The following is a 27,819-nucleotide window of genomic DNA, read 5'->3' on the forward strand; positions in this document are numbered from 1 at the left end:
AGATTTTTTATGAAGGTTTGTATTATTGACAATGTCCAACAGAATAAAGGCATTTATAAATAAATGGGTACATTTCACATTTTTAAGATATCACAAAATTATTTACATAAAACTTATCTATACTTCTCTGGGTATACATACTTGTTGCTTCTTTTAATTTGACCAAAACTAATTTAAAACAGAAAAATCTCAAATTGTGAATAACATACTTTAAATCAAGATAGACAATTGTTTGCCTGTATCTATTTTTCTGAAATGGAAACAGGTTGACAGAACAAAATTCAGAATAATTGCCGTCCATTTACAGTCGGACCCTTTTTGTCAACCTTGATCAATCAATTAAATAATCAAAATGTGTAATGTTTTGACTTTCAAGCAAATAGATAAACAGTCAGTGTCCCAAATGGCACCCTATTCCCTACAAAGTGCACTACTTTTGATCAGAGCCCTATGGGCCCGGTTCAAAAGTTGTGCACTACATAGAGAATAGGGTGCACAATACAGTCTTCTGAACAGCCCTCAGTGACAACACCTGTCAGACCAATCTATGGTATTGATTTCACTTGATTGAGAAGCTACATGATTCAACAGTGTACACCCCAGTCCGTTACCTTTCCACGGCACAGAAAATACAGATAAAATTCATATGCGATTAAACTAAAATAATTAACTAATTAGCAGTCTTCTTAATGTACACTTACAATATTTGCAAAGTTGCCTTAACATCCAGCTTTAAGCAGTTGATTTACACATTGTGAAGGGTGTTGAATAATGGGCACTATAACCAATGGATCAAAGTTGTATCAAAACGATTCAACAACTGGATATGAAGCGATTTAGTGTTTCTTTAAATCCGTACGATTTTGGCCGTTGTATTTAGGCTACCTTCAAGGTGAGGTACAAAATGGATGAAGTAGCAGATATACTAAAATCTCTGTTTACTATGCCATTTTAAAGAAAACAAACCTTCCTTTGTAAAAACCTTACATTGCAGAATTGGAAAATACACGCAAAGAACTCATGGGTTTGCCAAGTTGGCTGAAAGAAGGCTTAACTGTTGGTGTATATTGTCCATCTGTAGGTAAATGACAGGCTCAACATGAAGTACTGCTTTTTATTCTTTAGCAATACTTTCCATTCACTCCCCTTTTTTAAAATACATCATGAAGTATCACGACCAGGGATGGAAATTAAGCTAGCCCCGATGCTAGTACTTTTCAGTCTGGGCTAGTAGAAAATGTGCTTAACTAGCCCGGCGGCGAGTTAAATTTTGTCTTTTACAATATAACACTGCACAGAATACCAACCGGGCTGGTAGAAATTCCTGTCTACTAGCCCGGCTGGCCACCGCCCAAAATCCTTAAATTTCATCCTTGATCACGACGTGTCAGATTTCAATGCAAACTTGGCACTGATGCCGTGTGGCAACTGAAGAGAAAACTGTAGTGAGTAGAAGGCATTCAGTCAGGTGCAGAATTCATCCATCCATCCATCCATCGATCCACTCATCCATTAGCAGTGGCTTCGCTATAGTGGTAGCTAATGTTGCACATGAAAGTATGCTTTGACAGATGTCCTACCATGGTATGGTAGATATATGTACAAAGCAGTGCATGTTCTATTGTAGCTCTGAAAAGCCTGGTTTAAGATGACTAACGAACAACACAGAACATCCTACACTTCTCCTTTGACATACCAGTATAAATTGGTGAAACAACTGAACCTGCACAAACGTGCACACACACATGCACACATACACAGACACAAGAGTGGTTGTTTACCCTCGATAGGATATGACTGTAAGTCGCTTTGGATAAAAGCGTCTGCTAAATGGCATATTATTATTATTATTATTATTATTATTATTATTATTATACGCTCGTGTCAGACCCAGAATGCAACAGGATTCTGCAATGAAAATTCATTAGTGCATCTTCTGCCTGGCCTGACCGTGGTCTTTGAGGTGGTGAGAAAATAAACTAAAAACACCTACGCAATACTTCATTCACAAACAAACAGTAGTCATGGACACACACACACATACACACAACATCAAATGGAAAAACAAAACAAGCAACAACAAAAAAAATAACTGTATAAAATATAAGCTTAATTTAAATAATTAAATACTGTGCATAAAACATAGATTTCAGAGCTAGGTGACTGCTGACCTCACCTTTAAGCACAAGGCAAACATTATTTGTTTCTACCTGTGTGTCCCAAATGGTACCCTACTCTATATAGTGCACTGCTTTAGACCAGAGCCCAGTCAAAACTAGTGCACTGCATAGCGAGCCATTTGGGACACCATTAGTTTAAAATCCACACATCATCGAACCCACCATTACCCCCGACCCTCCATCCCCGCCTCACCCTTCTTTTGTAAACGTCTATAGTATGGAGTCAGAACCTTACTCATGTGCTGTTCAGTGAGGTGTGTGGGCCCAAGTTGGGACCTCGTCCTCTTCAGTGTACGACTTTCACCCCAGTACTCAGAGCAGAGCAGTCAAGAGAGACAGACAGCAGTGCCATATCCTTAACTTGGTCTGTGTCTGTTCAACTCCGTTGTATTCATTGATGCAAACCGTAGCAAAAGGTTTAAAAAGGAACACAACAGGACGTCCCTTCATCCATCAGTACATTTTCTTCCGTTTTGTGCCAAATGAATTCGACCCTGGGGGCATGGAAGACTAACCAGTCAGTCAGACTCATTAGTCTAGAAATCAGTCTACCTCTCCCCCACTGTGGTACCCCCCCTCCCCACCTCAGTGGCCTTCTCCCTGGTTCCCTTCAGCGCTCCTGGACGTCAGAAGTAGACCCAGGGTGAAGACCCCGGCGGCCAGCAGCCTCTTGAGCAGGGCACCCCCGTCCTTGGGAATGGCCACCTGGGCCAGGTCGTTGGTGATCAGGGAGATCTCATGGGCCACGCACACAAAGATGAAGGTGCTGAGGATGATGTTGAGCGAGGGGTTGCCTGGGATCAGCACCAGGATGCCCTTGGTGTCCGCCGCCAGCCAGATGTGGTACTGGCAGATGAACAGCTTGGGGGTCGGAGAGAGAGAGGCAAAGGGAGGGAGTTTTATGAGGTCAATGCAATATACAAAATTCACAAGTATCATGTAGAGATACAGAAATTCTGCTGATGAACAGTGAGTGCAGCATCCCTGCCAGCGGCATCCATCTTACCTCTAGGGAGATCTTCCCGAACCATGCGAAGAATGAGCTGTATAAAGAGCGGGCGTATCCGGGAATGTTTCTGATTAGGATGAAGGCTAGGATCTGAGAGGAGGAGAAGAGAAAGATGTTCCAGCCAGTGAGTGCATGGCATGGACCAACTGTATTAAGGGGGTGGGGGGGTTTAAGCACATCCCAATGCTAACAGAGACTGGACCAAAAAGATGATCCAATACATAGAAACAAGAGAATGTCGGCTCACTGTTTCGTTTGGGAGCAGCAAAACACGTTTCTTTATTATTCTTTGGCTGAGCTACAGTAAAGTACACCCATCCTGTTATTGTAGAAGGCAACTAACGCCGTTGTCATTTTGTTCTACGTACTGTATATCACAGTGTTGTGTTTGAGACCACCTAAAGCGAGACCGAATCAAGACCAATACCGGAGCAAATCCAGTCCAAGTCAAGACCGAGACCGGCAGGGCGGAGACCGAGTCAAGACCGAGACCGGGAGGGGGATAAGGGGTTCGAGACCGAGTCAAGACCGAGACCAGAAAAATGCGAGTCCAATTCAAGACCATGATTGTAATTTTTTCAAATCACCACCATAAAAGTTCAAAATGTCCAGTATTTCTGTGTTCATATTTCAGAACAACATATGGATTCTTTAGAGACATTCAAAATAATGAACAAATGCATGCTGAGGGAAAATAGAGCCACTCTACAAATTATTACTAACCCAAACACAGTGGGGAACAATGGGCCTTCTATCCCTTAAGAGAAGGGCTAAGGATTTATAAAATAATAATAATTATAATTATAATATTATTATTATTTTCAATGAAGTTCTGATTTAATCTCTTCAGTTTTTGTTGGAAAGGAAAGGGTTAACACTGAAGCGAAAAAAGTTCTAAAATCAGGATTTTTCTTTGCTGGTCTCTGGGAAGATAGATCTAGCTAGCTAAGTCAGCCATTGGCTAGGCCATCAGAAGCTAGATAAAGGCATCTGCCATTCAACTGTATTAGGGCAACATTTTGGAGTGACAGTGGAATCAACCAATCACAGTGACTTAATGGGTGGGACTGTTTTTACAAAAACGTATGGAAACTTCTGCCTTCTTGAAGGCCAATAGGTCACTGAAAAACTAGCCGACAACAAACGCTAGCTAGCTAGTCTGTGGGAAAACTACTGCTCTGTAGTGGCGAGACGGTCTAACTAGCTAGCTTTTGTTGTCGGCTAGTTTTGCAGCTGCTGCAGCAGGTGTTATCAAATAGGATGTTGTTGCTAATTTGTTAGCTTCTCCCTTTTCAAGAATAACTTTCAACAAGAAGTTACGTTTCAAATTATCATCATCTGGTGAGTGGAACTGTGTTTGTTATTGCAGTGTGCTTGCTGCTGTTAGCCATCTCTTTGAAAATAACATGTGTGAAACATTGTTGCATTTAAAGTGGAACTGACAGCATTTTAGCAACATGAAATCTTATTAAAATCCGTTCATATACACCCCCCGGAAGAATGACACTTTTTTAAACATTCTGACAAGCGACCACGTTTTCATTAATTCTTAGAATGTTTGGGAATTATGTATCCTAAGGCATTTGTGAAAATTCTATAGCAATATAGAGTGTGAAAGTGTCCGTGCGTTTGGACAATTAATAGACACTGCAGTAAATAAAACCTAATAAAAACATCTGTCTTGTCCAGAACCGGAGTATATACAGACCGGTACGCTATAGCCAATCAGAGCTACAGTAGGCCTTTATATAAACAAGCCATTTTCCACACGCGCCTGCCATCATTCACTTTGAACTGGACTGTGTGTTTACAGGCAGTTGCAACAGCGTGACTTTAGATCATTAGAACACATTCGCCAAAAAATACACCTGAATGGATTTCTGCAAATATGTAAACACCACGGCAGTCCTCTTACATTTGGGAACTTTACAGTCCTATTGATCAAACAACCATGAAAATAATAAATAAATAGGTCATTTAGCAGACGCTCTTATCCAGAGCGACTTACAGGAGCAATTAGGGTTAAGTGCCTTGCTCAAGGGCACAGACAGATTTTTCACCTAGTCGGCTCGGGGATTAGAACCAGCGACCTTTCGGTTACTGGCACAACGCTCTTAACCACTAAGCTACCTGCCGCCCCGAAAAGGTAGGCTCCCTCAGTTATGCACATCAACAAGATCAACAACTAATGCTAGCCAGAGCAAGACGAGCTAAAATCTAACGAAACAACATTAGATAAACCCTCTCAAACTTTTTCAGCTAGTTGGTCGTCAAAATTGCACTGATAAACGATGGGGAATTGTAGCCTCCTCGTCATGCTTGTCCCAACCAAGCACCCAAGCTAACTGGCAAGCTAGCTACTTCCAGACACATTCTTTTTTTAAATGTATTTCTTACTTCCGTTTATTTTAGTAAATACTTTAATACGTATTTTTCTTAAAAACTATTGTTGGTTAAGGGCTTGTAAGTAAGCATTTCACTGTAAGGTCTACAACTGTTGTATTCGGCTCACAAATTACATTTGATTTGATTTGAAATGAGAGAACGCTGTTAGGCTGTTCACATGTTATCTAGAGCATTCTTGACTAACTATTACTTTTTTTGTCTACGTTTACTGACACGGTCATATTCAGCGGGTGTTGCGCGTTCATAAATTAAACAGTTATTCTGCGCTCTGGCACACTCAGACGAGAGTGCTCTGAAATCGGAGTAACCAGAGTGAAATTGCAAACGCAAGAGATATGCTAACTGGATAACAGTCGTTAAGGTTCTTGCTAGCTAACCAAATGACACCTGCATCTCTATCTGTGTATAGCCACCAAAAAACGATATGAGGGGAAAAAGTCAGTCACTCACCCATTCCTCCAATGGCATGACATCCTCCTACCAGCTAGCTAGCTAATGTTAGGCTCCGTGTTTTTAGCTTGCTACATAAATAGATACGCTAGCCTATTAGCCACATTATGACTGAATTGTAATCATTGCCCTTGCTAGTTTGATTGTATTGACATTCCCAGCCTTAGTTACATTTGTCAGTTTTTGTCCAGAATATTGAGTCATTGAAACTGCATCAGTGCATCCCAAATGGAGGTAGCAAACAATGTACAAGGCCAGCTGTGATTTACAACCTGATTGCAATCTTTTTTGGACTACCAAGAAATGTATTGGTGAAGTATATTAATCATGCATTAAACTGCATCTATCTATTCTGCCAACAATGCAGTGTACGTCATGGAATGTTGAGTCAAATAGAACCTATTTTTAAAACCTCTTATAAAGTTGGTTTTGTAGCATAAACTGGGAATTTGATATTTTTTACTGATATTATGATTGTCTGTTTGTTTCATATCTGCAAAGTAGTTAGAATGCTGTCAGTTGCACTTTAAACTTTAGGTCACCAGTTACTTTGTGTGCTAAATGCGAAATATTTTTTGCAATGGGTAGTAATAGCTGTACATTTCGATTGGGAAATGCTTAATGGTTGTGTTTTTGTATTCTTAGGATTTGGACCTACTGGCTTATTATATCTGAGTTTATGGACTGCTTATCCTTTAACATCATGCTGTGTGTGACTGCTGTCTTTCCATTGGCCCTATCCAGTGGTGCAGTGGTGCCTGGAGAAGTGGGTATACTATAATTTTGCCAAAAAGTTCCCAAACGGCCCACCCAGCAAAGGAAAGGCCCTGTGTGAAAAATCTATGTTTTCTTATGTTCTGTTATGAGTTTTCCTATAGATTTTTCAGATTGTCACTGTCCAAATCACACCTTTTTAAAATATAAAAAATACAACAATTTGATGGTCTAAGTCCACAACAATGCTTAAAACCATATCAATTTGATTGTTGTATGTCTACGCCCCTGATGCAAACAGCGCATTATGACAATTGCGCATCACAAATAGCCTACTAACCAACACTTCGGACCAAACTTTTTAAATACCTGGTTTGCATACCCATTGTTGCCTTAGTTAGCATTTACTGGTAGATATCATAAGTTGAAATGTCTATCCTACCCTACATGCTACCGATGGCATTCTTCTGTGAGCTGCTCCATGCCAAAACCAGTCGAGAGCTGCACTCTCTTGCTGCCTGCAGATTATATTCCGCTGAAACTAGGCTGTGTGCGGCGCGCATGTGAATATATTTCACGTGCTTTGCGATTGTGTAGGCTACTTTGTGCATGATTTCTCTATTGTACTACATAATTGATAAGTCATACAGTGGGGAAAAAAAGTATTTAGTCAGCCACCAATTGTGCAAGTTCTCCCACTTAAAAAGATGAGAGAGGCCTGTAATTTTCATCATAGGTACACGTCAACTATGACAGACAAAATGAGAATTTTTTTTCTCCAGAAAATCACATTGTAGGATTTTAAATGAATTTATTTGCAAATTATGGTGGAAAATAAGTATTTGGTCAATAACAAAAGTTTCTCAATACTTTGTTATATACCCTTTGTTGGCAATGACACAGGTCAAACGTTTTCTGTAAGTCTTCACAAGGTTTTCACACACTGTTGCTGGTATTTTGGCCCATTCCTCCATGCATATCTCCTCTAGAGCAGTGATGTTTTGGGGCTGTCGCTGGGCAACACGGACTTTCAACTCCCTCCAAAGATTTTCTATGGGGTTGAGATCTGGAGACTGGCTAGGCCACTCCAGGACCTTGAAATGCTTCTTACGAAGCCACTCCTTCATTGCCCGGGCGGTGTGTTTGGGATCATTGTCATGCTGAAAGACCCAGCCACGTTTCATCTTCAATGCCCTTGCTGATGGAAGGAGGTTTTCACTCAAAATCTCACGATACATGGCCCCATTCATTATTTCCTTTACACGGATCAGTCGTCCTGGTCCCTTTGCAGAATAACAGCCCCAAAGCATGAAGTTTCCATCCCCATGCTTCACAGTAGGTATGGTGTTCTTTGGATGCAACTCAGCATTCTTTGTCCTCCAAACACGACGAGTTGAGTTTTTACCAAAAAGTTCTATTTTGGTTTCATCTGACCATATGACATTCTCCCAATCCTCTTCTGGATCATCCAAATGCACTCTAGCAAACTTCAGACGGGCCTGGACATGTACTGGCTTAAGCAGGGGGACACGTCTGGCACTGCAGGATTTGAGTCCCTGGCGGCGTAGTGTGTTACTGATGGTAGGCTTTGTAACTTTGGTCCCAGCTCTCTGCAGGTCATTCACTAGGTCCCCCCCGTGTGGTTCTGGGATTTTTGCTCACCGTGCTTGTGATCATTTTGACCCCACGGGGTGAGATCTTGCGTGGAGCCCCAGATCGAGGGAGATTATCAGTGGTCTTGTATGTCTTCCATTTCCTAATAATTGCTCCCACAGTTGATTTCTTCAAACCAAGCTGCTTACCTATTGCAGATTCAGTCTTCCCAGCCTGGTGCAGGTCTACAATTTTGTTTCTGGTGTCCTTTGACAGCTCTTTGGTCTTGGCCATAGTGGAGTTTGGAGTGTGACTGTTTGAGGTTGTGGACAGGTGTCTTTTATACTGATAACAAGTTCAAACAGGTGCCATTAATACAGGTAACGAGTGGAGGACAGAGGAGCCTCTTAAAGAAGAAGTTACAGGTCTGTGAGAGCCAGAAATCTTGCTTGTTTGTAGGTGACCAAATACTTATTTTCCACCATCATTTGCAAATAAATTCATTAAAAATCCTACAATGTGATTTTCTGTAGAAAAAAATTCTCAATCTGTCTGTCATAGTTGACGTGTACCTATGATGAAAATTACAGGCCTCTCTCATCTTCTTAAGTGGGAGAACTTGCACAATTGGTGGCTGACTAAATACTTTTTTTCCCCCACTGTATACATCCACTACACTACTTTTGATACGCATCAGTATGGATTAAGAAGTGAGTATACGCAATGCCCACTGAAAAATAAGTGGGTATATGGATTATACCTGGGTATAGCCTCCACTACACCACTGGCCCTTTGTGTTTTACAAAAAGTGCACTTTCCTACATGAGTGTGCTGGTATTACGGTTGCTGTCCTTTCAGAATCACGAACCTGTCACACACTGAAGGCCTATAGGTTTGCCACTGCGCAAACATGTCTATAATAGATATAAAGGCTGTTAAGATACTGTATTAATGTTTCAAGAATATTTGACCTGGCGAAGTGGTTTTATGCGCTGATTGAATGGAAGCTGATAATTATGAGTTTTTTACTCCGCTGGTCTTGGGAAGAAATTATAAGTCCTCACTGTCCGAGACAAGACCGAGTACAAATGTATCCAACACCGAGACAAGACCGAGACACTCAATATGTGGTCTCAAGACTGGTCTCGAGTACTACAACATTGGTATATCATAGCCTAAGAGGGGATACTTAAGTACTGTATATTCTTAAGTAAACTTAAGATAAATGCTAGTTTCAACAAAACCCTCTAGGCCACAGGCGCCATTATTTAGCCTACCCAAATGAGATGTGTTCTCTGGTGATTTAGCAAAGTCAACACAACAACTTCTACTTTTCATAGAAGAAGGTAGAAGGTATGCATTAACTGTTTAAAGATGTTCACCAACTCCTTAGCTTAGTGCTAACTACTTGACAAGTAACAAAACGTGAATCTGTGTATGGGAAAACTACTGTGAGCATGCCTTTGTCTGTGAGACCAACGGTAAGCAAGGCCTGACTTCCTACTGTATTTACCTGGAGCCCTGAGACGTAGGGATGCATCTCGTTGCACTCGGTCTTGTTTTTACAGCTGCTGGCCCATATGGAATAGGTCTGGAACAGATGAAACAAGGAGAGGTTAGTAAAGTGTTGTTCATGTTGTACAAGGAGAGGTTAGGAAAGTGTTGTTCAATGAGACATGTACAAGGAGAGGTTAGGAAAGTGTTGTTCAAGGAGAACAATGTAAAAGGAGCGGTTAGGAAAGTGTTATTCAAGGAGAACATGTACAAGGAGAGGTTAGGAAAGTGTTGTTCAATGAGAACATGTACAAGGAGAGGTTAGGAAAGTGTTGTTCAAGGAGAACAATGTAAAAGGAGCGGTTAGGAAAGTGTTGTTCAAGGAGAACATGTACAAGGAGAGGTTAGGAAAGTCTTGTTCAAGGATGATAAGGTAACGGGAGAGTTTAGGAAAGTGTTGTTCAAGGAAGAAAAGTGCATCAGATAGGGATAGAAGGGACATCTTCTATCTGAGATTTACTTTGACCTCAGTGTGAACGTTTACAAAAAATAAAATAAAAAAATACATTTTTTACGCGGTTACCTTATTTATGAGAACAGGTGCTCAATATACTCACCTGACTGGTTTAAATTAATACTACAAAAACTTGCTGTCATCATGACAGTTTTTTGCGCTGTACTGAAAGTGCTCTTGAAAACTGGACTGCTGACAAGCACAATGGTTTGGGGATTGATGGACTAATAAACTAAATACTAAAATATGGTGTAGTATTAGTTTAAGAATGGTTAAATAAATACATCAAAAGTGGTCTTCTTACCATGAATGAGACCACAGAGATGAGGAGTAGGATGTTGGAGATCCTTGTGGAGAAGAGAGGCTCTCCTTTCCCCTCAGAGAGGACCTGGCACTTCTGCAACACCAGGTAGACAAAGGCAAACAGCATCCCGTGGATAATGGCCTGAAAGACACATAAAAAAGTCAAACACACACATTCAGATACTAATATATATAATAATATTAATAATAAATGCCATTTCACAGATGCTTTTATGCAAAACAACTTAGTGTGTGTATACATTTTTGTATGGGTGGCTCCAGTGGGAATCAAATCCACAATCTTGATGTTCTACCAACTGAGCCACACAGGACCACTTACTCACACTGACCAACCAATAGAACCATCTAGATCACTAACATTAAACATCCACCAACAGATTAATCAAGGGCGGCAGGTAGCCTAGTGGTTAGAGTGTTGGGCCAGTCACCGAAAAGTCGCTGGTTCGAATACCCGCCCCACCAAGGTGGGGGAAATCTGCCGATATGCCCTTGAGCAAGGCACTTAACAATATTTTGCTCCAGGGGCACCGTACTACTATGGCTGACCCTGTAAAACAACACATTTTACTGCACCTATCCGGTGTATGTGACAATAAAAAAAATTATTGACAAGTTATTGGTGCAACTTCCTAAAGAAAGATGTGATACTATGATATGTTGATACCGCATCAAGAACATATGATAGGATAGAGCCACTTAAAGGGTGTCAAAACACGTTCAAATATCTACTTACAAATCGATCCAGCTTCCACCTAAACCACCACTCGTGAATGCTTCCGTTCAGCTCAAAGAGCTTGGAGACGGGCCAGACTGAGAAAATGCTCTCAAACAACCCCTGGAAGAGATAGACAGTTAGTTAAACCTGCTGATTTAGGATCAGTTTAGCCTTTTAGATAAAATAAGATAAGACAACATGGACAGGGGGGCCCTGATCCTAGATCACTATTCCTGCTCTGAGACGCTTTACGAATACGGCCCCTGGTCTTAAACAGTGACCCATACCAGTTGAGAACTTTTTAAGAGAGATACTTCTCAACTTCTCAAGAGAGATAAAGCCTCTAAATGCGTGAATAAACCGGATGATGAACTCACCTGTGAATGCGCAAAGAAGCAGATGAACAGGAGTAACCCAAGCAGCTTAACTAGAATCCCAATGTGCCACATCCCACTACCTGTAAAAAGACAAATGACTAAACACTCACTGTGCTGGACAGAATTTCTTCACAATTCAACACTAGTATGAATCACTTCTGAATTAAACACTTTTAAATCAAAGCATTTCTTAGCTTTTAAATCACTGGTGTATTTGCTATCATTACTTCTACTACTATTTGTCCAGTACAATGGCTGACCCATACGGACCGTTGGCTTTCTTCTGCAGTATCTGGGGCCACATGGCCATGGTGGCATAGATTATGACGAACCAGAAGGTGACCAGAGGCACAAAGTAGTAGAACTGGTACGGCCGGTCCATCACCAGACACAGAACTATGACCAGGAAGTTGAGACGGAATAGGACCTGTGGACAGACAGGAGTACGGTGAAGTTGCTCCTATACGCTGATCTGGGGTTAGGATTGGGAGAAGGGAAGCTGATCCTTGTTCTGTACCTAGGGGAAACTTCACCACGGAGCGGACAAACACAGGAAACAGGAAATGGCCATTCTCACTTTTAACAAAGCATTCTAAAGAACAAACATGGAACCTGCTTAATAAATAATTATAATTATCTAAATGAAATAAAAATAAATAGTTTTGCATGGTTGAACGGACAATGCTTTTAACAGTTTGACAATGACACACAGAGGGTGACTTGAGATAAGGAACTTGATACTGCAGCACAACCAAAGTACAACCTGTGTGAAGTAAGCTTTGGCCAGACCATACGGAATCTCTCTTATCAAGGGTTTCCTTATCAATACCTCCACATATGTGATCAATACAGTTGTTGCTAACTATCCAGGTTTTGGTTTTTGATAAAAATGTAATTGTTTCTATGGCATATGGTACTACATGTCAGCAGTTATGTATTTTACGTTCAATTTTGTCCCTTAGGATAGGTACAGCAGCTACAACCAGTACCACAGTAACTTCTTATTAACTCTAATAAAGCCCAATCGTTGCCTATGGTTACCTGGCACACTCTGTAGAGTCCGAAGTCCCCTTTGAGCCAGAAGAAGGAGAAGTGTCCGTATCCTGTCTGGAAAAGGTAGGCTGCCACCAGGACCCGGACATGCATGTACACAGGGATGAACTGGGAAGGAGGATTTACTTTTAAACACACACCCCTTCACTTGTACCCTTTACTTTATCACACGTCGCAGTAAAAAAATAAATAATAATTAGGCTACATGGATACTCACACGATACATGCCTTGTTGGAACACTTTGAAAATATAAAATGGTAAAGGCTTTCTAATGCAATTCTAAATGTGGTCATTTAGTTTATATTCAAAGCGACAGAGTTAACACATCATTATAAATAAAGAATGGTGAAACTCACAGCGCTGGCTCCAGATATGTGGTAGATTAGGATGACCAGCTGCATCCAGCCCTTCCACTCATCGGTCTGCTCTCTGTTCAGCAGCTTGGTCTACGTGGGAAATAGAAAATCACTGAGATAGAGGATAGAGCCTTCTATCAGGTCAGACATGGACGATTGAGTTTAGCAGTCAACAACAACTCATTTAAAATCCTCAAAAACATATCTGAATTCATGTAGGCCTAAGCTTCCACCTCCAAGAATACCACTTTTTCTTCCAACTCCCTTAAACATTCCATCCCAAACCCTCTCACCTCCTTGCTGTTCTCGCTGTAGAAGATCCCCAGGACAAACATATAGATGAGGGGGATGAAGAAGGTGGAGTGGGTATAGAACTTCTGCTCCTTCATGAAGACGTCGGCCCGGTCACACAGGTAGAAGTAAGCCATGATGAGGCCCATCTTACACACGGCCTGGAACGGAGCCTTGTGGCTGAGAGGCGGCGCCACTGTAGCCGGCTTCTTCTCCTCGCCGCTCTCCACATCGGGGGGTGTGGGCCGGGACTTCCAGTGCCTGTTAATATGTTTACATTTTGTAAAATTTCTCTAAAGCGGCTTACAGTACAGCTGCTTTTTATTGAACCTTTATTAATACAATGAAGTCACATTGAGATACAGGTCTCTTTTACAAGTGAGCTTTGAACAGGACTCTAAAGTGCGACCAATTTGTTTGCATATGCAACAAAATATTTTCTGTGTGACCAGGAGTTATATTTTGGAAGCACCATGCGACTAGGAAAAAACAAGTGCAGATTCATAAGCGTCATGGTTGCAGCATTGCTACAGCAAAAACAGCTTGCTTATAGCCCAACCAGGTCAAAAGATCTGACCCATATTTCCAGCGCAACATTCTTATCTTCCTATAGTGGCTCGCAGGGACCCCATTTTACATTCATAAAGATTGTTGTGGGCCGTTCAAAAACTACTCACGCATCGTTAACCATTTGTTTACACTTTGTTCAGTCATGCAACCTCATTAGCCAGCTAGCTTACAACCTTTTAACTTTACCAGTATATCCAAACATTTGGGGGGACAGAAAGAAAGGAAAGGGATAGCTTCTTCAGGAGATCAATGACCATAGCAATGAATGAATAACAGATCTCTTGCACATCTTCATCACAAACCTGACCTTTTTAAAGAGACAGTGTACCATTTTCAATGTAATGCATCTCAATAGAAAAATAGTGCTTTTACACAATGTAGAAACCTAATATTGCACAAATGACTTTGTAATTTCAATGACAGGTATTCGTATCAACATTTTAGTTTTTATAATAAACAAATGTCTTTACAGTGTTACATATTAGTTTGCATGGCACAACATGTGCTTCAAAAGTATCTAGAATTTATATAGGCTGTATCTCAAACAATTAATACAAATAAAAACACTTTTTCTGGCGCTACTAAATTTCGAGTGGTGCTCCTAACTTTTTGAAAGTTGGGAGCACCAGTGCGACCAATGAAAAATGTTAATTTAGAGCCCTGGCTCTGAACAATATACAAAATAGTCTATGTGCATATGTTTCAGTATATGTGGCCCCAGCGGGGATCGAACCCATGCCCCTCTAACCGACTGAGCCACAAGGGAGCGTGTACCTGTTGTGGCCCAGAGCATGGAGCACCAGGAAGACCAGGGCTGAGCCCAGGAAGACACAGGCTGTCAGTTTCTGGAGGAAGTTGGGGGCCGGCAGGGACTGGCAGCAGGAGCCGTCGATGGGCTGCAGGACCTTGTTACACACAGCGTTCATCAGGATCATGGCACCCTGGTGGAGGATAGAGGGACATTATTATAGAGCGGAAGACTCCAGCACAGTGCAAGCCTTTTCCTGGCTCCGGATGAAGGGTAATAGGTTTACTGTGACAGGGTTATCAGGTGTATGGTGAAGTTGCCCTTAGATGTGGATCTTGGGTCAGTTTTGCATTTTCCCCACTAATGGTTAAGGTTAGGATTAGGGGGAGGGGAAGCTGATCCTAGATCTGTACCTTTGGGAAACTTACCCCCCGAGAGCAGGTTATAATGAGCCATGCGCGGCTTGTGCTGTAACAGACTCGCAGGTTATCGCAGTCTTAAGGTATGTCAACTTATAGAGGGCTTTCTGTTGTTTGTACTTTGAACCCTGTCCTCAAAGAGCCTGTTTCTATAAGGTTGAGCACACTAATCATCTACTAACTAGGCAAATGCAGGTGAACATAAAAGCTGTCAAATGTTCAATGAATGAAAGTGCAAGGTATAAGGGATGGACAGAGTAATTTGACAAGGTGCTGGTTAAGAGAGTCATAGAGCCTGATGGTTTTTCAGCACAAAACTGGTTCAAAACATACATCTTTATTTCTGTTTCTATTTTAGCCTTAAGCCAGCTGTTATTTGGATCACACAGATGCAGGAAGAGGTGCCAGGCCAGACAGACCACCTAAACACCTACCACATTCCGGGTGCTCTCGGGCAGGTGCAGGCCATCATCTGATTGGGCAATGGTTTCCATGGCAGCCTGGCGCGAGGCGCCCAGGAACCTGACTCTGGCCTTGCCGTTGTTCTTGTTGCTGTTCAGAGTGCTGAGCGCCGCCTCGTTGTACAGCTCCAACTGCTCGTTAGTAATCATCTTCCTGTTGTCACTCAGAACTTCCTCATGAACAGGGTCTGGAGGGGGGAGAGAGAGAGAGAGAGAGAGAGAGAGAGAGAGAGAGAGAGAGAGAGAGAGAGAGAGAGAGAGAGAGAGAGAGAGAGAGAGAGAGAGAGAGACACACACACAGAGACAGAGAGAGAGACAGAGACAGAGACAGAGAGAGAGAGAGACACACACAGAGACAGAGAGAGAGAGAGAGAGAGAGAGAGAGAGAGAGAGAGAGAGAGAGACACAGAGAGAGAGAGAGACAGAGAGACAGAGAGACAGAGAGAGAGAGAGAGAGAGAGAGAGAGAGAGAGAGAGACAGAGAGAGAGAGACACAGAGAGAGAGAGAGAGAGACACACACACAGAGACAGAGAGACAGAGACAGAGACAGAGACAGAGAGAGAGAGAGAGAGAGAGAGAGAGAGAGAGAGACACACACAGAGACAGAGAGAGAGAGAGAGAGAGAGAGAGATACTTTTTTGACTTTTTGTCTTTCTTTAATGGTACATCCTCATCTAATTAAAACCTCACCCCACCCCCCACCCCTTAAAATAAAGTACACAGATTACCAATATCCCCTGTACTGCATACTCACCTTTTCCTCTACCCCACGTTACAAAAACAACACCACACATCACAATAACCCAAACCTCACCAACTCTACAACCGTATATCCAGACAATCTTCCTCAGCTATACAGACAGCCCCCCCAACACACCATATTTCTTGAAACATCTCCACACTTTTTATCATTTTATAAAACTCAAATTCCAAACCTAAGGCGCGCATAGACCGTCCCATTAAATAATAGTAAAGGGTCTGTTATCCCCCCACCTTTGACCCTGTTCCTCCTTGTTAGCCAAATAGCTAACTTTGACTGAGCAAACAGAAAATTCAACAACACACATTTTTCCTTTTCCTTATTTGAATACCTGTACCCCATTATAAACATCCCGACAGTAAAACCCACCCCCAACCTCTCACACAGACATTCCAACTGAGACATTAAAGGCATTAACCTGGCGCACACAGAAAACACATGAATCACAGTTTCACTCATGACACAGAAAGGACACCCCTGTCTGACTCCCGGTTCAACCCGTGCTAACCAGCTGTTAGTGGCCAGGGCTCCATGTAAAACCCTCCACTGGAGGTCCCTGACCTCTTTGGTACTGGGAGTTTGTAGAGCCCCCTCCATCTAAAACCAACCATACTCTCCGCTCCACATGCCCCCTGCCACTGATGTGCCTTCACTCCTGTTAGGCTCCTAATGTTCCTTACCTTAATGCAGAGGTTGTAGAGGGCTTTACCTCCCACCCCCTCAAACTCGCCCAGGCTCGGAGTGTTAAAATCTAACAAGTCCTCCAGACCCCCTTGCCAGTCCCCAGTCTCTGCCGTCACGTGCAGTGGCGGAAACATTGGTGGCCCCTCCCCCTTTGGCTGCTCAAACACCCCCTTACCGGCTCAGACAGTGCCTCCTGGACTTCCCCCAGGAATCTCTCCAGCAGCCTAAGAGACGTTAGTCCTGTTTGTTTTGCTAGGACTTCTGGGGTTTTCCATCCATCCTCTCCCAGCAGTCGCAGGTCACCCAGCCTTAGTAATCCCGCTGCCATCAGTCGCCTCTTCAGGGTGGCTGACTGAACCGATCTCAAAAGGATGACTGGGTTGTGGAAGATAGGCTCCTCCCACACCCACAGCCCAGGCTCCACACCCCTTTTCGTGTGGGCCTTAGTAGCTGCCAGGCCCTCAGCACCGCAGAGTAAAATCAGAGAGTCCTGCTGTACTCAGCCCCTCCAGCCTCATGAGGAATAGCTGCCGGTCCAACCCTAATCCGCCAGCTCTCCTCAGCAGCGCATGCTGGCTCCCTCCATCCGACATCAGTATGGTACAGCAGTCTCTGTGCCGCCTTTAGTCGGAATGCAGCCACCCTGCTCTCCAGTTCCACCAGGCCCTGTCCTCCTTCATTTACGGACATATACAACACTGCCGCCCTCAGCCAGTGATGGCCCGACCAGAAGAAATCCACCAGCTTGCGTTGCAGGTCTGCGAGCAGCCCAGCAGGGGGGTTGAGGACAGCCAGTTTATGCCACAGGGAAGATGCCACCAGGTTGTTGATTATCAGCACCCTCCCTCTATATGACACTTGGGACAGGAGCCACCTCCACCTGGCCAGTCTTGACACCACTGCCTGTGACAGCCCCTCCCAGTTCTTCCTGACCCACCTCTCCGAGCCCAGGTACACCCCCAATATTTTAAGCCCTTCACAACCCCCACTGCAACCCCCCTGGAAGCAGAGGAGGGACCCTATCCCCCATGCCCCACATAACAGAGCTTTGCTCTTTCCCCAGTTTACCTTAGCTGACGAAGCTCCCTCGTACACCTTCAGACTATTCTCCAGTGCCTGCATATCCTGACCATCCCTGACCATCACAGAAACGTCATCTGCATACGCTGACACTGCTATGCCTGTCCAGCACACTCCCTGATAGAGGGCATCCTTGTCTAATGCCCCGCCTCACCCAGACTGGCCTACTGAGCCCCCCTCCCACCTTAACCATACATGATGCCCCAGCATACAACATCTTCACATAGGCCAAAAACCTTTCCCCAAACCCAAACACAGACATCACATTAAACAGATACTCATGGTCCACTCTATCAAAGGCCTTCTCTTGATCTAAAGAGACCAGACCAAAGTTCACATTAGAACTTCTCGACAAGTCCAACATGTCCCTGATTAAGAACAAGTTGTCCGTGATTAAGCGTCCTGGTATGCAATATGTCTGGTCCTTGTGTACTATAGAGTCCAGATGGGACTTTAGTCTGTTAGCGAGGACCTTGGCAAATATCTTGTAGTCCGCACAGAGCAATGCCACAGGCCTCCAGTTCTTAAGTTCACACAAGTCCCCTTTTTTGGGCAGGAGAGTCAGAGCCGCCCGACGGCAGCTCATCGGCAACTCTCCAACCCCGACGCATTCACGCAACACGCAAAAGAAGTCCAGTCCAATTATTCCCCAGAATTTTTTATAAAACTCCACTGGGAGTCCATCGACCCCCGGTGCACGGCCGGGGGACATCTGGGTTACGGCCTCTGCCAGTTCATGGGACAACAGGGGAATGTCCATTTCATCCCTTTGTACCAGAGAGAGCTTAGGGAGTTCGGCAAACAAAACCTGAGCACACATAGGATCACACAGTTCTGCCTTATACAATTCAGTATAAAACTCCACAGTCCGCTCCCGCATCTCCCCCACCACAGAGGTCACCCGCCCATCCGAAAGCCGTAGACAATGCATACCCTTGGCTTCACCGCTCTGTCTTTCCAAACCAAAGAAGAAGGAGCTGGGAGCATCCATCTCCTTGAGCATGGAGAACCTAGCTCTTACAAGTGCTCCCTTTGCTTTAACCTGGAAAAAACTGCCCAGGTCCCTACGTAGTTCAGCTAGATTAACCTGGAGGCCTACATTGCCTTGCCCCACCAGCTCTACCTCCATCTCACTAATACTACGTTCGAGTTCCCCCAATACTCTCCTAGCCTCTGAGGATGACAGAGCTGTATACTGTTGGCAGAAAAGCCGAATTTGGACTTTTCCCACATCCCACCATTGACTCAGAGACTCATACTCCTCTCTTCGCTGCCCCCACCTTTCCCAAAAAAGTCTGGAAACCTGAGCAAAAAGTGGCATCTTGTAAGAGCTTTACATTAAACTTCCAATAGGATGCCTGCCGAGGCCCTGGTGAAATAGACAGCCGAGCCATGGTTATGTGATGATCCGAAAAACCCACCGGGAGAATGGTAGCGCCCAACAACCTATTGCTCTGATTCCTGGACATGTACAATCGATCAAGTCGGGCTGCACTCACCCTAGCCCCAAAGACCTTCACCCATGTATACTGTCTTGTGTTGGGATGTCTAGTTCTCCAAACATCAACTAGGTCAAATTGATTAATAATGTCCCTTAACACCCCCACTGAGCCTGAATGAGGCTCCTCCCCATTTCTGTCTTTCGTAAAATCCATCGTACAGTTCCAGTCCCCGCCGACCACCAGCATCTCCTCAGGCGCTACCTGTGAGAGTTCCTTTCTAAGACACCCAAATAGAAGCCCCCTCTCTCTCCCTGTGTTGGGCGCATACACATTTATAAAGACAAAACCCCTGTTGTTAATTTCTGCCTTTACTACAAGCAGTCTACCTGTACACACCTCTTTTGAGGAGCAAATTTTTACAGACAGACCCGGTACAAAAAGGACTGCCACCCCTGCACTAACATTTGTTCCATGGCTCAGCACACTTGCCCCCTTTCCACCAGAGCCCCCAATCAACTTCATTCACCACATCGCTATGCGTCTCCTGCAGAAACAACACTTGTACTTTTTTTTGTTTTACATATTCACCCAACACACTCCTCTTTCCCGCATCTCTGGCGCCATTAATATTAAGCGAGCCTACCCAAAGAGTCTCCATAAGAAGTGGGAGAAAAGCCAACAAAGAAAGAGACCAATAGCAAAGCTCAAAAAGCTCCAGTGCCAGAAAGAAAACTTTCATCTAGACAGTGTCTGAAGGTAGACCTTTACGCACAGTTGTGACCCACTTCCTTAACCTAAACCGTTTCCTGGGTGAGAGGACACCATGCCCCTCATTTTTCATTGCATGTTGCACTGATCTTACAAACTTTCCCGGATCGCAAAAAAAAGCCTCAAGATTAACCTTTTTCCCCCTTAGTCTCCTTCAGGAACCTTGACAGTTCCCTCACTGTGTACTTTGACCCCTCTGACTGACTGGCTGTCAGCTCTGGACCCATTGAGGAGGAGTCTGAAAAGAAATCCTCCTCATCGTCTTCTTCCTCAGACTCACCTTCCTCCTCCTCATCTCCATCTCCCATCCTGACCACCTGTCCTTCCTCTCTAGTCGGGGCCTCCCCCGCACCAGGCAACCTGACCACCTGCCCTTCCTCTCTAGTCGGGGCCTCCCCCCCCGCACCAGGCAAAGGTTCCTTGGTGTCTTTCATCACACCAGCCTCTGCCCTCCCACCTCCTTTCTTCTCCCCCTTTTTCCTCTTCCGCTTGACACCCTCCTCCACCCCTCCTAGTCGCTTACCCTTCCCCACTACACTCTCCTCATCCACTAACATAACCTGACCAGCCTCATCTACACCACCATCTATAGCATGACTAGACCCAGCCTCATCTACACCACCATCTATAGCATGACTAGGCCCAGCCTCATCTACACCACACTCCATAACATGACTAGACCCAGCCTCAGCTACACCACCATCCATCACACGACTAGACCCAGCCCCATCTACACCACCATCTATAGCATGACTAGGCCCAGCCCCATCTACACCACCATCTATAGCATGACTAGACCCAGCCCCATCTACACCACCATCTATAGCCTGACTAGACCCAGCCCCATCTACACCACCACCTATAGCATGACTAGACCAAGCCTTAACTACACCACCATCTGTAGCATGACTAGGCCCAGCCCCATCTACACCACCACCTATAGCATGACTAGACCCAGCCTTAACTACACCACCATCTGTAGCATGACTAGGCCCAGCCCCATCTACACCACCATCTATAGCCTGACTAGACCCAGCCCCATCTACACCACCACCTATAGCATGACTAGACCCAGCCTTAACTACACCACCATCTGTAGCATGACTAGGCCCAGCCTCTGCTGCCTGTGTCTCATGGCCCCCTGCACGTTGACCTCTATTTCCTCCACTGGCGCTTGAACCCTCACCTTGTCTACGGCCTTTATGTGGGCACGCAAAGCTCTTATGCCCCAAATCCCCACACTCAAAGCACCGTAGACTATCTGTGCTGGCAAAACCTGCGTAGAGCCCCTCCCCATGCCTCACTTTAAAGTGCACATTTAACTGTTGCTCATTGTTGTTCAGAAACATGAACACTTGCCTCCGGAATGAAACAACGTGCTTGACGGCATCTGCCTAAAAACCTGCAGACAGTACACGAAAACCACTAGCAAACTTACCAAAACGACTCAACTCCTTCCTGATTTGATCATCCGTAATAAACGGAGGCAAATTTGCAACTACCACCCTGGTCGAAGGGGTAGAAAGAGGAGAAATTGGCACCAACACATCCCTTACAAATATTCCGCTTGAAATGAGCCTACCCACCAAATGTGCCCTTTTCATGAACACAACCACAGCTTTGTTCATTCTGGACGCGGAATGTATAAATTCGGCTCCTACCTGTTCGCCGACCGCGAGCAGAACCTCCTCCACCTTAATTCCATTCTCAGGAACACACCTGAATCCATGCCGTAACGACAGCGTTTCCTCCGCGCTAGGCTGCGAAGCCATCGCTCACACCTCACCGTTCAAAACCCCAGGAAACTAAACCTCTGTCCTCTTCCTCTCTAACTTTGAAAAATAAAAAACAGTGGGTACCACTAAAACAAACAGTGCATTAACCCTCCACCATAGAAGAGAGAAAACAAGGAAGGAAAACAAACAAATTAGTTAGGACAAGCCCTCCACACCAAACACTCAAACTCCAAAAAACTCCCAGCATGCACTGAGAGAGAGAGAGAGAGAGAGAGAGAGAGAGAGAGAGAGAGAGAGAGAGAGAGAGAGAGAGATGGAGGGGGGAGTAAGACAGTGAGATTGGAAAGAAAGATGGAAGAAGAGAGAAGTAAAGAGATAAAGAGAAGGAGGGAAAGAGGGAAGAGAGAGAGAGAGCGATAGGAAAAATAGGAGGGAAAATGAGAGAGAGAACAAGAAAGAGACCAAGAGTGACGGATGCTTAATCGATATCAATTCCTCACTTTCAAAGCACTCATCATTATGTCTCTCTTTGACTGACTAGTAGATGAACAGTAAAGCACGAACCCTGTAAAACCCAGTAGACCTCCCCATCCTCAGCCAGCTGTTCCAGAGGTAAGGAGATGGCTGTGAGGTTGGCCCTGTACTGCTGCAGCGCCTCGCTGCTGCCACCACGCAACTTGATGGACCACTGTGGGAGAGATAGAGATTTCAATGATGAAATGCATCTAATCTAAACTATGCAGGAGGAAATGTGATAAATATGTGGTAAACAGAGTTGAGAGTGAGCATATTTCACTAACAGTGGCAGCTCCGATGATGACGACATCTGGTTTTACAGAAGGATCCTGAAACACAGTCAAGAAATCATATTAAATCATGCCATGTTACTATTTTGGAGTGATCTTAAATGGCAGTAAACTGTTGCTATGTATTGTCTGCTTACGGGAAACAGAAATAGCTGAGGGCTCTTCCAAGGGCTCAATTCAATCAAACCTACATTCATCACAGTATTTACACAGCAGCACTTAAACATACATTTTTTCTCACATATTGCATATGCGTTGTCAAACAAAAAATACATTGTAAAAATCTCTCATTAAGTATACACTTTCACTTTAAGGAATAAGACACATATGTTGTGTAAACAAAGATGTGATTCAGTTTATGTCGGATTAGATAATAAAACATTTCTAATCTATGGTAGATTTGACTGAACTCTGATCTGCTGACAAGCCCTGCAGGTTAGATCAGAGTTATGGTCAATTCGAATTGAAGGCACTCATTTCAGGAAGTGGTTTGAATTTAAAATAAAATAAATGGTATCTACCTTTCAGTTTATTGATAAGTCATTGAAAATGGATGTCCCTTTTTAAATTATTGAACTGGAATTTCAGTAAACTTTTTGAATTGACTGCAATCAATTGGAATTGACCCCAACCCTGTGTTAGATACATGTGCTTGCCTTTACCTCTGTCCATGACATCAAGCGCTCCTTCAGAGAGTTATTCACTTCTGCATACCACAGGAAGTCCTATCAACAAAACAGGAAACAATCGATCTTATCGGGACACTCCCCAAAATAAACATGCTGTTTGCCTTAATTATTATTTTAATGGAGGCAAATCTACATAGTGAAATAAAAAAAGGAATTGTTGGGCTTTGACATTGTTATTGTTGACTGACAGAGGAGATGTGAAGAGCGATACATAAATAGCTCACCACATTGACTGAAGAGCTCCTATCTTCAAAGGGAATGTTCTCGTGCTGGTGGACAGACATCACAACGAGGGATAAAACAGTCAATGTCCCTCTATTTGTCTACTCAAGATTAGAGCATTGATTGAGAGTGCAGCAACTACCTATCCTATTTTAGGAATACCATGGCTACAAATCATTTACAGTGGGGAGAACAAGTATTTGATACACTGCCGATTTTGCAGGTTTTCCTACTTACAAAGCATGTAGAGGTCTGTAATTTTTATCATAGGTACACTTCAACTGTGAGACGGAATCTAAAACAAAAATCCAGAAAATCACATTGTATGATTTTTAAGTAATTAATTTGCATTTTATTGCATGACATAAGTATTTGATCACCTACCAATCAGTAAGAATTCCGGCTCTCACAGACCTGTTAGTTTTTCTTTAAGAAGCCCTCCTGTTCTCCACTCATTACCTGTATTAACTGCACCTGTTTGAACTCGTTACATGTATAAAAAGACACCTGTCCACACACTCAATCAAACAGACTCCAACCTCTCCACAATGGCCAAGACCAGAGAGCTGTGTAAGGACAGGGATAAAATCGTAGACCTGCACAAGGCAGGGATGGGCTACAGGACAATAGGCAAGCAGCTTGGTGGAAGGCAACAACTGTTGGCGCAATTATTAGAAAATGGAAGAAGTTCAAGATGACGGTCAATCACCCTCGGTCTGGGGCTCCATGCAAGATCTCACCTCGTGGGGCATCAATGATCATGAGGAAGGTGAGGGATCAGCCCAGAACTACATGGCAGGACCTGGTCAATGACCTGAAGAGAGCTGGGACCACAGTCGCAAAGAAAACCATTAGTAACACACTACGCCGTCATGGATTAAAATCCTGCAGCGCACGCAAGGTCCCCCTGCTCAAGCCAGCGCATGTCCAGGCCCGTCTGAAGTTTGCCAATGACCATCTGGATGATCCAGAGGAGGAATGGGAGAAGGTTGTGTGGTCTGATGAGACAAAAATAGAGCTTTTTGGTCTAAACTCCACTCGCCGTGTTTGGAGGAAGAAGAAGGATGAGTACAACCCCAAGAACACCATCCCAACCGTGAAGCATGGAGGTGGAAACATCATTCTTTGGGGATGCTTTTCTGCAAAGGGGACAGGACGACTGCACCGTATTGAGGGGAGGATGGATGGGACCATGTATCGCGAGATCTTGGCCAACAACCTCCTTCCCTCAGTAAGAGCATTGAAGATGGGTCGTGGCTGGGTCTTCCAGCATGACAACGACCCGAAACACACAGCCAGGGCAACTAAGGAGTGGCTCCGTAAGAAGCATCTCAAGGTCCTGGAGTGGTCTAGCCAGTCTCCAGACCTGAACCCAATAGAAAATCTTTGGAGGGAGCTGAAAGTCTGTATTGCCCAACGACAGCCCCGAAACCTGAAGGATCTGGAGAAGGTCTGTATGGAGGAGTGGGCCAAAATCCCTGCTGCAGTGTGTGCAAACCTGGTCAAGACCTACAGGAAACGTATGATCTCTGTAATTGCAAACAAAGGTTTCTGTACCAAATATTAAGTTCTGCTTTTCTGATGTATCAAATACTTATGTCATGCAATAAAATGCAAATTAATTACTTAAAAATCATACAAAGTGATTTTCTGGATTTTTGTTTTAGATTCCGTCTCTCACAGTTGAAGTGTACCTATGATAAAAATTACAGACCTCTACATGCTTTGTAAGTAGGAAAATTGGCAGTGTATCAAATACTTGTTCTCCCCACTGTGTGTGTGTATATATATATATATATATATATATATATATATATACTCATTTACATTTTAACAATTCAGCAGACGCTCTTATCCAGAGCAACTTACAGGAGTAATTAGAGTTATGCACTTAAGAGGTGAATCCTAACTGACTTTTGAATAATCCTGCATTGATGTCAATGGGATGTCAAGGGCAGAGATCTCAAGTTAGGATTCAGCCAAAAGCTTAGAGTTTGTGTGTGCTTTATGCCAGGGGGACTTAGCCTACCTTTCTTCCATTCTCTCTTTGTGTAGGATCGATTATTTGTATGTATGAATAGAATAGCTGCCGTATTCTGGAATCGCCAATGAAGGCCACCCTTTTCTCATTAAGGCAAGTCTTTGCTTCACTGTGGGAAAAAACAACAACTAATGACTCACTCGCACATAGTAACTACAACTGACAAACAATTTTGTAGTTGTGGGCTTGGTTAAAATGCTATCTAAAGTATGTAACACATTTTACACACACACACACACATTCCCCCCCATTAGTGTGACTCACATGCTTTTATATTTGTGCATCATACAGCCATAGGGCTGCCACACGTTCTCTCCTAAGAACCGACCACTGGACAGCAGCCACTCACATGTGTCTCCACCTGAGGGGAAGACAGAGAGAACATCCCAGTAAGCCATAACAAAACACAAACACACAAATGAAACCTGCTGCCTCTACATGGTTTTCAACACTGCAAATGCAGCAGTGTGCGCAATGCAAGGTTCAGCCAAGAGAGCATTGCAGCCTGCAGTACAAATTAAGCTATCAACATGTTCCACTAAAGCACACACATCTCATGACGTTCACTTGTGTTCTAATTGAAAATACCCATCTGGCAATTCATCAATGCAAACGAGCAAAATATGTGGGGTGACAAGAGAAGGCATCAAGAGCAGCCAGTGTCAAAGCCTGCCAGAAAACAGCAGCTGTTCTCAGTGTACACACAGAGCCCACTGTGTCCTACGCCTTCCATAAACAAAGATCACTGTATGCAAGCCATCATCGGGGAGGCGGACGCTTGCCAGCCAGATACAAACAATAATTTTTAAATGGCCAGTTAGGCTCCTGCCTCCTCTATGGCTGTATGTGCATAATTGCCATTCATAAGACATACATTAGATTCCACAGTTTGCCACAGACAGCTATGGCTTTATGATCCCCACTATCAATCAACAGTAATTTCAAATTTGAGCTTCCTGTAAAAAAATGACGCTCCATGATAACTAGCAAGCTAACTAGCTAGTTAACGTTAGCTAGTAATTAACCGCGCAAGCGCAGTATGTTACTTACGTTAACTAGTAATTCTGCTAGCTAGCGAGCTCTTTAAAAGTGAACTGACCAGTTAACTAACGTTAGCTTAGGTTGTTGACAGATAAGAGACAGATTAACTAACAAGCTAGTTGCTAGCAGCTAATACAGTCGGATAGTTAGCCAGTAAGAGCGTACTAGCTAACTACTACAATAATGTTATTAAACATGGGTTAACTCGCGATGATGCGATTCCTCTTTGATGCTATCCACCTGCGATGCAATTAAGAGACTTGACTGTCTCTTGGTTGCAGGCATCGCATCTATGCACCTGCACTAAAACCAAAGATTGTATATCTCATTGTTCTATCTGTGCTAAAACGATGCAGCTAACGTAAGTTAGCTAATTCAGTTAATTCAGGCTTCTGCAAGTGTATTCATGTTTCCTTGCAATTGCTTAGCTATAGCTAAATCCTTGCGGTTTTATTATTCTGTTCTCTCAATTTGCAAATACCATACTGTTGTAACTAGTAAGATTGTGTTAGCAAACGCCCTAACAGCGAGCAAAAAGGGCCAAAGAGGGAAGCTAACGTTAGCTAGCTAGCTACAAGTTCCGCTAACACAGTTGAGTCAAGTGTCTACGTTAGCTAACGTAGCTGGCTATCTAACAAAATATTTAAAAGCCAGTCGCTTACCTCCATAATACCGAGAAACTGTGTGAAACACAGTCAGTAGAATGACGGCAGCGAGAGATAATAATTTGGCATTTTTAATGCAAAAATACTGATTTATTTCCCGTTTGCCAAGGCTATAGGCGAGGACCGCCATCTTGGCTCCTCCATGACAACAAGCAGACAGATATGATGCAGCGGGGTAGTCGTGGGCTGAGTACACCGCGCGTCCACGC

The 27,819-nt window shown here is 43.7% G+C and overlaps 1 protein-coding gene across 1 annotated transcript; it reads right to left on the reverse strand.

Annotated features, from left to right (window-relative positions):
* LOC121572091 (N-acetylneuraminate 9-O-acetyltransferase) lies at nucleotides 1–27,819 on the reverse strand. The gene is made up of 19 exons (XM_041883996.2): nucleotides 27,608–27,819; nucleotides 26,169–26,265; nucleotides 25,893–26,013; nucleotides 23,866–23,910; nucleotides 23,615–23,677; nucleotides 22,947–22,991; nucleotides 22,711–22,834; nucleotides 15,649–15,863; nucleotides 14,822–14,988; nucleotides 13,480–13,738; nucleotides 13,187–13,276; nucleotides 12,818–12,937; nucleotides 12,047–12,203; nucleotides 11,777–11,856; nucleotides 11,418–11,519; nucleotides 10,665–10,805; nucleotides 9,866–9,943; nucleotides 3,187–3,279; nucleotides 1–3,041 (listed from the first exon to the last, which is right to left on the reverse strand). Exons 1-19 carry the CDS (start codon nucleotides 27,738–27,740, stop codon nucleotides 2,766–2,768), a joined length of 2,406 nt encoding a protein of 801 aa, XP_041739930.1. The 5' UTR covers nucleotides 27,741–27,819; the 3' UTR covers nucleotides 1–2,765.

This window comes from Coregonus clupeaformis, chromosome 8, assembly GCF_020615455.1.
Source record: "Coregonus clupeaformis isolate EN_2021a chromosome 8, ASM2061545v1, whole genome shotgun sequence".
Classification (NCBI taxonomy): Eukaryota; Metazoa; Chordata; class Actinopteri; order Salmoniformes; family Salmonidae; genus Coregonus; species Coregonus clupeaformis.